At 35.9% G+C, this 12,685-nt stretch overlaps 1 protein-coding gene across 11 annotated transcripts in view; it reads right to left on the bottom strand.

Annotated features, from left to right (window-relative positions):
• The window catches only part of SNX13 (sorting nexin 13), a 147,775-nt gene that overhangs the window by 38,165 nt on the left and 96,925 nt on the right, over positions 1 to 12,685 (bottom strand). For all 11 annotated transcript variants that reach the window (XM_086397487.1, XM_086397489.1, XM_086397488.1 and 8 more), the window contains 2 exons: positions 7,953 to 8,057; positions 7,225 to 7,357 (listed from right to left, as the gene is read on the bottom strand). In XM_086397487.1, coding sequence (XP_086253613.1) covers positions 7,225 to 7,357; positions 7,953 to 8,057 — 238 coding nt within the window. The remainder of the gene's footprint in view (positions 1 to 7,224; positions 7,358 to 7,952; positions 8,058 to 12,685) is intronic.

Below are 12,685 nucleotides of genomic sequence, written 5' to 3'. Positions count from 1 at the left end.
TTATGGAACATTCTCAGAATCATCACTTGTTATCTCATTTAATCTTCTCAATGATCCTATCATTAATCATGGCAATTATTACTTTTACAAGCAAAAAAGAAACTACCATAAAAATATTGGGGTGACAATCCCTTTGAAAACATGCTTCAAGAATTTTAAGAAAAATTCTCTTTTCTCGCCCTTCTCCTCTTTGTTTTTCTTTTCTTTTCCCTTTTTTCCTTCACTCTTTCTTTCTTCACTATGTAAGTTAAATTGTTGTGCTCTCTTTGCTGTATTCCCCAGTTGGCAATCTGCTTAGGCTCAGTTTTCCAGACTGAGCATTAGTTAGCTCTGCTTTTAACTGATCAATATCACGTTTGGTTTCCCTTGTTCACTAAGTCTATCCCCTGTACTCTTTTCTTTAGAATACTTTCGTTATGACTGTATGTGTGGAAGTGAATGTATATGTCCCATTATTTCTGTAATTACCTACCTGCTTGATCTCCTCCCACTAGAACACAGGCATTAGTCACCCCTAATAAGAAGTCAATACAAGCCACTCAGACCAACAACCTTTCCCTCCCAGGGCCAAAACCAAAACGAAGAAGGAATACAACCCTAAAGCCTGGGAAAGTGGAGCAAGTTAGAAAAAAGAAAAAAAAAGAAAAGACAGAGAAATACAGCACAAATGAAAGAATAAGACAGAAAGTCACAAGACCAAATAAACAAAAATGAAATAAGCAATCTACCTGAAAGAGAGTTCAGAATAATGACAGTAAAGATACTCCAAAGTCTTTGAAATAGAATGGAAAAGATGCAAGAAATAACACAGTTAATACAATCACCAAGGACACAGAAGAAATAAAGAATACTCAAACAGGTATAAATAACACAATTACTGAAATTAAAAATACTCTAGAAGGAACCAATAGCAGAATAACTGAGGCAGAAGAATGGATAAGTGAGCTGAAAGAGAATGGTGAAAGTAACTGCTGAAGAGCAGAATAAAGGAAAAAGAATGAATAAAATTGAGGACAGCCTCAGAGACCTTTGGGACAATATTAAACACACCAACATTGGAGTTATGGGGAATCCAGAGGAGTAAGAAAAAAAGAAAGGCACTGAGATAATTTCTGAAGAAATTATAGCTGAAAACTTCCCCAACATGGGAAAGGAAACAGTCAATCAGGTTCAAGAAGCACAGAGTCCCTTACAGGATAAACACATCGAGATACATATTAATACAGCTAACACAGATTAAATACAAAGAAAGAATATTAAAAGCAGCAAGGGAAAACCCATATGCTTAACAGCAGATCTTTCAGCAGAAACTGAATGGCAGGATATATTTAAAGTATTGAAAGAAAAAAAATCTATAACCAAGATTACTTTACCCAGCAAAGATCTCATTCAAAATTGGAGAAATCAAAAGTTTCACAGACAAGCAAAAGTTAAGAGAATTTAGCACCAACAAACCAGCCTTACAACAAATACCAAATGGACTTACATAGCCAGTAAACACAAGGGAAAAGAAAGACCTACAAAAACAAACCCAAAACAATTAAGAAAATGCCAACAGGAACATATATATCAATAATTACTTTAAATGTAAACAGATAAAATGCACCAACCAAAAGATACAGACGGACTAAATGAATACAAAAACAAGACCCACATATATATGCTGCACACAAGAGACCCACTTCAGACCTACAGAAACACAGACTGAGAGTACAAGGATGGAAAAAGAGAGTCTATGCAAATGAAAGCCTAAAGAAAGCCAGAGTGGCAATCATTATTTCAGGCAAAATAGACTTTAAAATAAAGAATATTATGAGAAATAAGGAAAGACACAACACCAATGTTCAAGGGATTAATCCAAGAAGAAGACATAAAATTGTAAATATTTATGCACCCAACATAGGAGCATCTCAATATATATATAAGGAAAACACTAACAGGCATAAGAGGGAAAATCAACAGTAATACAGTAAGAGTAGCAGACCTTAACATCCCACTGACACTGATGGACAGATCATCAAAACAGAGAATCCATAAGGAAACACAAACCGTAAATGAAACATTAGACCAAATGGACCTCACTGATATCTTCAGGACTTTCCACCAAATGCAGAAAAATATACTTTCTGCTCAAGGGCACATGGAATATTCTTCAGGACAGACCACATCTTGGGTCACAAATCAAGCCTCAGTAAATTTAAGAAAACTGAAATCGTATCAAGTATCTTCTCTGACCACAATGTTATGAGACTATATATCAACTACAGGAAAAAAACAACTGCAAAAAACACAAACTCATGGAGATTAAATAATACATTACTAAATAACAAAGAGGTTACTGGAGAAATAATTCTTAAAGATTAAGATTTCTTAAAGATTCTTAAAAACAAATGACAATGAAAAGACAACCCCAAACCTATGGGATTCAGCAAAAGCAGTTCTAAGGAGGAAAGTTTATAGCAATACAATTCTACCTCAAGAAACAAGAAAAGCATTGAAGAGACAACCTAAGTCTACATTCAGAGCAGCTGGAAAAAGAACAAAAAATCCCAAAGTCAGTTGAAGGAAAGAAATCATAAAGATCAGAGGAGAAAAAATTAAGAAGTGAGGGAAACAATAGCAAAGATTAATAAAACTAAAAGCTGGTTCTTTGAGAAGATAAAATTGACAACCCAATAGCCAGACTCATCAAGAAAAAAAGGAAGAAAAAATCAATTCAACAAAATTAGAAATGAAAACAGTAGAGGTGACAACAGACAACATAAAGGATCATATGAGAATATTATGAGCAACTATATGGCTAATAAAATGGACAACCTAGAGGAAATGGACAGATTCTTAGAAAAGTTCCACCTCCCAAGACAGAATGAGGAAAAAAAAGAAATTATGAACAAGCGAATTAGAAACAATGAAATCAAAACTGTGATCCAAAATTTCCCAAAAAACAAAAGCCCAGGGCCAGGTGGCTTTACAGGGGAATTCTATCAAACATTTAGAGAAGAGCTAATGCCTATTTTTCTGAAAATCTTCAAAAAACCTTCAGAGGAAGGAACATTTCCAAACTCATTCTACAAGGCCACAATCACTCTGATACCAAAACCAGGAAAGACAACACACAAAAAAGAAAATTACAGGTCAGTATCACTGAGGAACACAGATGCAAAAGTCCTCAACAAAATTCTAGCAAAGAGAATTCAACAACATATTAAAAAGCTCATATACTATGATCAAGTTGGGTTTATTCCATAGATGCAAGAATTCTTCAATATACACAAATCAATCAATGGATACATCATATTAAAAAACTGAAAGATAAAAACCATATGAACATCTCAACAGATGCAGAAAAATCCTTTGACAAAATTCAGCACCCATCTATGATAAAAACGCTTCAAAAAACGGGCACAGATGGAACCTACCTCAACACAGTAAAGGCAATATATGATAAGTCCACAGTAAACATTATTCTCAATGGTGAGAAACTGAAAGCATTCCCTCTACGATCAGGAACAAGACAAGTATGTCCTCTCTTACCACTATTATTCAACATAGTTTTGGGAGTCCTGCTGCTGCTGCTGCTGCTGCTAAGTCGCTTCAGTCGTGTCTGACTCTGTGCGACCCCATAGACAGCAGCCCACCAGGCTCCCCGGTCCCTGGGATTCTTCAGGCAAGAACACTGGAGTGGGTTGCTATTTCCTTCTCTAGTGCATGAAAGTGAAAAGTGAAAGTGAAGTTGACCAGTAGTGTCCGACTCTCAGTGACCCCATGGACTGCAGCCTTCCAGGCTCATCCGTCCACGGGATTTGGGAGTCCTAGGTAAGGTAATTAGAGAAGAAAAAGAAATAAAGAAATCCAGACTGGAAAAAGAAGAAATAAAACTCACTACTTGCAGATGACATGATACTATACATAGAAAACCCAAAAGAAACTATCAGAAAATTACTAGAGCTATTCAGTGAATTTAGCAAAGTCATGGGATGCAAGGTCAATACACAGAAATCATTTGCATTTCTATATACTTACAATGAAAAATTAGAAAGAGAAATTAAGGAATCAATCCCATTTAACATTGCAACAAAAAGAATGAAACTTCTGGGAATAAACCTACCTATTGACTATGCCAAAGCCTTTGACTGGGTGGATCACAATAAACTGTGGAAAATTCTGAAAGAGATGGGAATACCAGACCACCTGACCTGCCTCGTGAGAAACCTGTATACAGGTCAGGAAGCAACAGTTAGAACTGGACATGGAACAACAGACTGGTTCCAAATAGGACAAGGAGTACATCAAGGCTGTATATTGTCACTCTGCTTATTTAACATATGCAGAGTACATCATGAGAAACGCTGGGCTGGAAGAAGCACAAGCTGGAATCAGACTGCCAGGAGAAATATCAATAACCTCAGATATGCAGATGACACCACCCTTATGGCAGAAAGTAAAGAAGAACTGAAGAGCCTCTTGATGAAAGCGAAAGAAGAGAGTGAAAAAGTTGGCTTAAACTCAACATTCAGAAAACTAAGATCATGGCATCTGGTCCCATCACTTCATGGCAAATAGATGAGGAAACAGTGGAAACTGGCCGACTATTTTTCTGGGCTCCAAAATCACTGTGGATGGTGACTGCAGCCATGAAATTAAAAGACGCTTACTCCATGGAAGGAAAGTTATGACCAACCTAGATAGCATATTCAAAAGCACAGACATTACTTTGCCAACAAGGGTCTGTCTAGTCAAGGCTATGGTTTTTCCAGTAGTCATGTAGGGATGTGAGAGTTGGACTATAAAGAAAGCTGAGCACAGAAGAATTGATGCTTTTGAACTGTGGTGCTGGAGAAGACTCTTGAGAGTCCCTTGGACTGTAAGGAGATCCAACCAGTCCATCCTAAAAGAGATCAGTCCTGGGTGTTCACTGGAGGGAATGATGTTGAAGCTGAAACTCCAATACTCTGGCCACCTGATGCGGAGAGCTGACTCATTTGAAAAGACCCTGATGCTGGGAAAGACTGAGGGCAGGAGGAGAAGGGGCGACAGAGGATGAGATGGTTGGATGGCATCACCGACTCAATGGACATGGGATGGGTGGACTCCAGGAGTTGGTGATGGGACAGGGAGGCCTGGCGTACTGCCGTTCATGGGGTCACAAAGAGTCAGACACGACTGAGCAACTGAACTGAACTGAAGGAGACAAAAAAACTGTATATGGAAAATTATAATGAAGAAAGAAATCAAAGGCAACATTAAACAGAAAGAGAGATATACCAAGTTCCTGGGTTGGAAGAATAAATGTTGTGAAAATGACTATACTACCAAATGCAATCTACAGATTCACAGAGATTACCAACAACATTTTTCACAGAATTAGAACAAAAAATTTCACAATTCATATGGAAACACAGAAGACCCCAAATAGCCAAAGCAGTCTTGAGAAAGAAAATAGAGCTGGAGGGATCAACCTTCCTGACTTCAGTCTATACTACAAAGCTATAGTCATCAAGACAGTATGGTACTGGCACAAAAACAGAAATACAGACCAATGGAATGTGATAGGGAGCCCAGAGATAAACCCATGCACATATGGGTACCTTATTTTTGACTAAGAAGGCAAGAATATACAATGGGGCAAAGATAACCTCTTCAATAAGTGGTGCTGGGAAAACTGGACAGCTACATGTAAAAGAAGGAAATTAGAACACTTCCTAATGCCATACACAAAGATAAACTCAAAATGAATGAAAGACCTAAATGTAAGGCCAGAAAGTACAAAACTTTTAGAGGAAAACATAGAAGAGCACTCAATGACATAAATTAAAGCAAGATCCTCTATGACCCACTTCCTAGAGTAATGGAAACAAAATAAAAATAAAGAAGTGAGAGCTAATTAAACTTAAAAGCTTTTGCACAGCAAAGGAACTACAAACAAGGTGAAAAGACAACCCTGAGACTGGGAGAAAGTAATAGGGAAGGAAACAACTGACAAAGAATTAATTTCCAAAATATACAAGCAGTTCATACAACTCAATACCAGAAAAACAAACAACCCAATCAAAAAGTGGGGAAAACACCTAAACAGACATCTCTCCAAAGAAGACATACAAAGGGCTAACAAACACATGAAAAGATGCTCAACATCGCTATTAGAGAAATGCAAATCAAAACTACAATGAGATATCACCTCACACCCATCAGAATGGCCATCATGAGAAAGTATACAAACAATAAATGTTGGAGAGGATGTGGAGAAAAGGGAATCCTTGCATTGCTGGTGGGAATACAAATTGACACAGCCACTATGGAAGACAGTATGGAGATTCCTTAAAAAACTAGGAATAAAACCACCATATGACCCAGCAATACCATTACTAGGCATACACCCCGAGGAAACCAAAATTGAAAAAGACACATGTAACCCAATGTTCACTGCAGCACTATTTACAACAGCTAGAACATGGAAGCAACCTTAGATGTCCATCAACAGATGAACTGATATAGATACTGTGGTACATACATACAATGGAATATTATTCAGTCATAAAAAGGAATGCATTTGAGTCAGTTCTAATGAGGTGGACAAACCCAGGGCTGCTTATACAGAGTGAAGTAAGTCAGAAAGAGAAATATAAATATCATATACTAATGAATATATATGGAATCTAGAAAGATGGCACTGGTGAATTTATTTTCAGGGCAGCAATGGAGAAACAGACACAGAGAACAGACTTATAGACACAGGGCAAGGGGAACAGAGAGAGGGTGAGATGTATGGAGAGAGTAACATGGAAATTTACAACACCATATGTAAAATAAGACAATGGGAATTTGCTGTAAAACTCACAAACAGGGGCTCTGTAACAATCTGGAAGGGTGGGATGAGGAAGGAGATGAGAGGGAATTTGGGAGGGAGGGGACATGGGTGCACCTATAGCTGATTCTTGATGTCTGACAGGAAACAAAATTCTGTAAAGGAATTATCCTTCAATTAAAAAATAAATTAAAAAAAAAAAAGGAATTCTAGGCTCAACAGTTATGTTCTAATTTGTTATCAGATTTTAACATTTTAATTTAGTTTAAGTAAGTAAACTTCATCATTTATTCATGGATTTTAAAATATATTACAATTTATATTTCAGCTTTAAGAACATTTTTATGCTATTTGGTAAGCAGAATATATACAGGAATATACATATATAATGGATAAATGTACAATGTGCACTACCTTACCTCCATCACCGTCATCTGATCCTCTGAAACTAGGATCTTTTAACATATCCAGCTCAGCTAACATGCGCACATAAAGTGCATTCTGTCTGAAGGAAGGATAAAATCTTTCATCTCGAAGCATCAATTCATACACCTTATTGAAATAAATCAAGATATTCAATCATTAATACAAATAATGTACTAATTTCCAATAATAAGATTTCAACAAAAGGTAGACAGAGGTATTACTGTAATGAATTATAGGCTCCATATTTATAAGATGTCAGTAATAAGACTATGTCACAACTAGTGATATTTTTCTGGCCCCTCTAGCATCTAAATTATACTGAAGAGAGTCCTACTGCAAAACAAGTCACATGACAGCAGTTATATATAACGCTCTACAAAGCAGTGTTCTCTAAGAAACAAATCCAAATAAAGGCTCAAAGCACATATTAAAATAAATGAATCTTTTATACATCATCTATTCATAAAATTCTAGAATCTGTATCTGTCACTTCAGCCAGATTCAAAGTAAATAACCCAGCACAGGGATTTTCCGCATTTCTACAGTAAACAAGCAAAGAAAAACTGGCTATTTTGTGAAGTATTATTACCATAACACATCTTTTTAGTTATCACACTGTACTTTCATAACGCTTCAATAACCTTTTACAGACAAATTACATGCATATAGACATATACATTGTTTTCAAAAAAGATATAGTGATAAATGTTATACATAATACCTTCCTTTGAATGTCATCAAAGATTTCAGGGGTTGGATCTTCATGATTCAAAGTATCTGCTAATTTTGCTACCAAATAATCATCAACAGTAACTCTCGGAGATGCCTGACAAACAGAGAAAAATACAAGTAGCATTGATCTTTGAAATTTCTAAATCCAAGTTAAGCCTTCATAGTAGAATTAAATAATTTGTTGTTCAGTCACGTCTGACTCTTTGCAACCCCATGGACTGCAGCATGCTAAGCTTCCCTGTCCTTCACTATCTCCCTGAATTTGTTCAAAGTCATATTCATTGAGTCAGTGATGCCATCCAACCGTCTCAACCTCTGTCGCTCCCTTCTCCTCCTGCCCTCAATCTTTCCCAGCATCAGGGTCTTTTCCACTGAGTTGGCTCTTCGCATCAGGGAGCCAAAGTAGGATAATTAAATAATGGAATCATAGTACTAAAAGTAACTGCCAAAAAATCCTTGGTTTGTAAGTGACACCTTGATGTTTAAAGGCTGAAATCAGAGCTAGCATTTTTCTGGCCATGAGGTACTACACAGCACACTTGTTAGACAAACGTGGATTTAAATCTTAACTTTTGCTGAGCAAGTTTCCTCTCACAAGGCTTCACTTATTCAATCTGTAAAATGGAGATAAGCACTACATATGATTAACTCAATCTGTAAAATGGAGATAAACACTACATATGATTATAGTGAGGATGAAAAGAGATTTATGTAAGACTTATGTGTCCAGCACATAGGAAATAACTGTCACTACCAGTTAGCGTTGAGCATGCAGTAGTCTTAGATGTGTATTTAATAAAATGTCAAAAGAGTATGCCATGTTGCTACTTATCATTTCACACTAGAAACAATCCTTTTGAATGGCACTTAAAAGAGACCATGTTTATCCTAATTCAGTTTTATAATACTGCAGCAAAGTATCAGCATGATAAGGGACAGAAAAAGTTCGAAAAGTTACTTTGTTTCAATAACTTTCATCTCAAGCTGCATAATGTGACAGACACTACAGACATTACTCAGCATGTTAACTTTTGTATTTTTAAGTCTTAAGGATATGGAGAATAAATGAGTGATTAAATGAGGGTAACTTTTAGAGACAATAACAAAAAAATGCATTGTTTAAGCAATTTCTCTGTGCTGTTAAGACTATCTAAGGAACAGAATAGATAAATCAAGAAGAGAAGAAAAAGTATGTAAGTATCCTGGGCATACATCCAGATAAAACTGTAATTTAAAGGTAAACGCACTCTTATGTTCAAAGTAGAACTATTCACAATACCCAAGGCATAGAAACAACCTCAATGTTCATAGAGAGATGAAAGGGTAAAGACAATGTGGTACATATACAATGGAGTATTTCTCAGAGATAAAAAGGAATGAAATAAAGTCATATGCAGCAGCATGGACAGACCTCGAGATTATCATACTAACCCAAGTAAGAAAGACAAATTACCATATCACTTTTATGCACGATGCAAAACATGACACAAATGAACTTATTCCCTGGTGGCTGAGACGTAAAGCATCTGCCTAGAACCTGGGAGATCCGGGTTTGATCCCTGGGTCGGGAAGATCCCCTGGAGAAGGAAATGGCAACCCACTCCACTAATCTTGCCTGGAAAATCCCATGGAGGGAGGAGCCTGGTAGGCTACAGAGTTGCAAAGAGTCTGACACAACCGAGGGACTTCACTTCACAAAAGAGAAACAGACTCATAAACACAGAGAACAGACCTGAGATTGCCAAGGGGGAGAGAGGATGCAGGAGGGAGGGAATGGAAGTTTGGGATTAGCAGATGCAAACTAGTATATATACAATGATAAACAACAAGGTCCTACTGTATAGCCCAGGGAATCACACTTGATACTTTGTGAAAAACCATAATGGAGAAAAATATGAAAAAGGAATGTGTATATGTGTAAATGAATCACTTTGCTGTACAGCAGAAATTAACACAATATTATGTACCAACCATTCTTGAACAAAATTAAAAAAAAATTTTTTTTAAGTAAGTAAACAGGAGGGTATGAATGTACAGCATAAGGGCTATACAACTTCTAATGTCCCCTTGTTAATTCAACACTCTTAGAAGTAAACTCAGGGAGGTAGTGTGGTGGTACTTTTTTGGTTCTTGTGAGGGGGTTTTTGGAGGAAGAAGAAAAGGACACTTGTCTATTATTTGTTTGTGTATGGGTGTGGTGTTCCCTCCCCGCCTCCCTCCGACCCCTCTTACCCTGAAGTAAGGACAGAACTCAACAGCTTCAACTATGTGACAAAGATCAGAGAGGAACATGATTTAAGTTAGTTTCTGTCCTTTCATGTGCCCTCTGAGCTCACTAAACTCAGTTTCTAGGAAGTAAGAGACAAATTTGAAAATAACATTTTCAATTTATCTAGCTTAATTTTTTTCTATAATCTCAGGTACACAGAATTGGATTAAGCCTTATCCTTGGAATATGTATGGTGAGCAATACTTTCAGAGAGCTAACATTGGGCATAACTAACCAAGTCCCTTTTTAAAAAAAAACAAAACAGTAATATAGAAGAAATATTTGCACATATGGTACTACGTTAACATAAAAATACAAAAATTGCATGTTTTTTCCAAAATTATCTATTAATCTGTACTGCTTACTTCCATATTACACAAATGTAGTTATTTAAACAAAACGACTAGTTAACAGTGGCAACGGATAATTAATAGGACTAAACAAAAAATATGTTTGAGAAAACAAAACAATGTACTTAATAATATTCCTGTTCGCTGATATAGAAACTTATTTTAACATTTTTTAAACTTTTCACCTAAATTTAAAATTGGTAGGCAGTACCACTGTTTATTCTTAAAATATATAAATCTAAGACTATTTAAAAGATTATACATGTAATAGGACTAATAGATACATTTGTATTTAATAAAAATAAACAATTATATTTACCTTTTATTCTATGATCTTGTAGGATATTTTTGTGTGCCTTTTTTTCTGATCTGCCTGCAGTCTTCAGGACAACCCTTTATTTTATACAGTGGTATAACTAAATACAATCAACTATAAAATAAAATTCACTATGACTTTTGGCTCTGCTCTTGAGCCTTTATCACATTTATTTCTCTTACCACTGCAATGTCATGACATCAAGTGAAATATCCTTTCAATAAAACCATTTAGGCAAAGAATAATGGGATTTTACTCACTAAAAACAGCAGGTTTTTAGACCTACAGGGATTTGTTTCCAGCTTTCCAAAAAAAGTGTCCATCAACTTTGTATCTCCACGTTTGGTAGACCAGCTGTTTGTCCATCAGGTTCTCTGCATGTATGAATTCATCATATAGGTTGCCCATGTCTAAAACACCCATTTTTTAAGTACTTCAAAGCATAAAGGATGTCATAAGTTAACAACCTCTCCTTTTCAAGGAAAATGGTTCTAAAACGCACAGATCATTTAAACATGTGAGAATAAAGGAGCATTCCAAAGAAATTATAGTTTTATTAAAGAGAGTGAGGAAACTGTTTAAGCTGGCTGTTCCTTTCTGGTGATATCTGAGTTCTTAATAGCTTTATTTTCAAAAAATGAGTTATTTTCTTCATTGTATGAGTTCTTGCTATAGCCTACATGTACTCAGTTCTGTACATTTATTTCAAGGTTAATTTTAGTCCCTTCAAAAACCATTCAATAGTTTTAGAGAAAAATCATATAAATTTCTGTGTACTGTAATTCTTTTCGCCACACACATTCTTGATATATTTTCAAATGAAAGATGGATATTATTCTTGTTCCATGCTAAAAAAAATATGATTACTGCCAACAATGGCATCTTTTCTACTGCTGGCAACAATGACAGCCATCTGGAAGGCAAATGTCTAAAGTTATCTCTCCTGACATTTTTGTAATGTCAAAATCTCATAAAGCTGAAGCAGTAGTATTATTTAGAACATATAGGTACAGGAAAACTACATGGGAAAGTAAGTGAATAATTAGAGAAAACTGGCTTCATCAGAAAGCAAGAAAGTAAGGACAGGCAAAGGCTAACATAGGGATCTTTTAAAATACAGGTTAAGTAACTCAGTCGTATCCGACCCTTTGCGACCCCACTGACTATACAATCCATGGAATTCTCCAGGTCTGAATACTGGAGTGGGTAGCCTCCAGGTAATCTTCCCAACCCAGGGATTGAACCCAGGTGTCCAACATTGCAGGTGGATTCTTTACCAGCTGAGCCACAAGGGAAGCCCTTTAAAATACAATGGACGTTCTACTTCTAAAGCTGAATGGAGTGTATAAAGGCATTTGCTATACTATTATTCTTAAAACTGTGTACTCTTTTAAATACAATATATTTCATAAGGCAAAAATGTAAGCATACGCACAAATGAGTGGTTTCCAAATAATATATATACTTAAAATATAATTCTGTGCTAATAAGTATGAATTAAAAGGTATTACAGCATAGTCATTAAAAATACTGGAGTGTGACTCTTGAGGATTATTGTCCATATTCATGAAGGACATCAGTCTGTACTTTTCTAAATGATGTCTTTGTCTTTGGTATGAGAATACCACTAAATTCATAAAATGAGTTGTAAAGTGTTTCTTTTTTCTCTTTTCTGGAAGAGTTTGTGAAATACTGGTATTATTTCCTCTTGAAATATATGATAGAATTCACTAATAAAACCATTTAGGCCTGGGCTTTTCTTTGAAAGATGATTTTTAATTATTAAT

Source organism: Bos grunniens, chromosome 4 (assembly GCF_055505025.1).
Source record: "Bos grunniens cultivar Pamir isolate PY7600 chromosome 4, Bosgru_T2T1.0, whole genome shotgun sequence".
Lineage (NCBI taxonomy): Eukaryota > Metazoa > Chordata > Mammalia > Artiodactyla > Bovidae > Bos > Bos grunniens.
The sequence above is the reverse complement of the archived record's forward strand: the minus strand, read 5'-3'. Positions and strand labels throughout refer to the sequence as shown.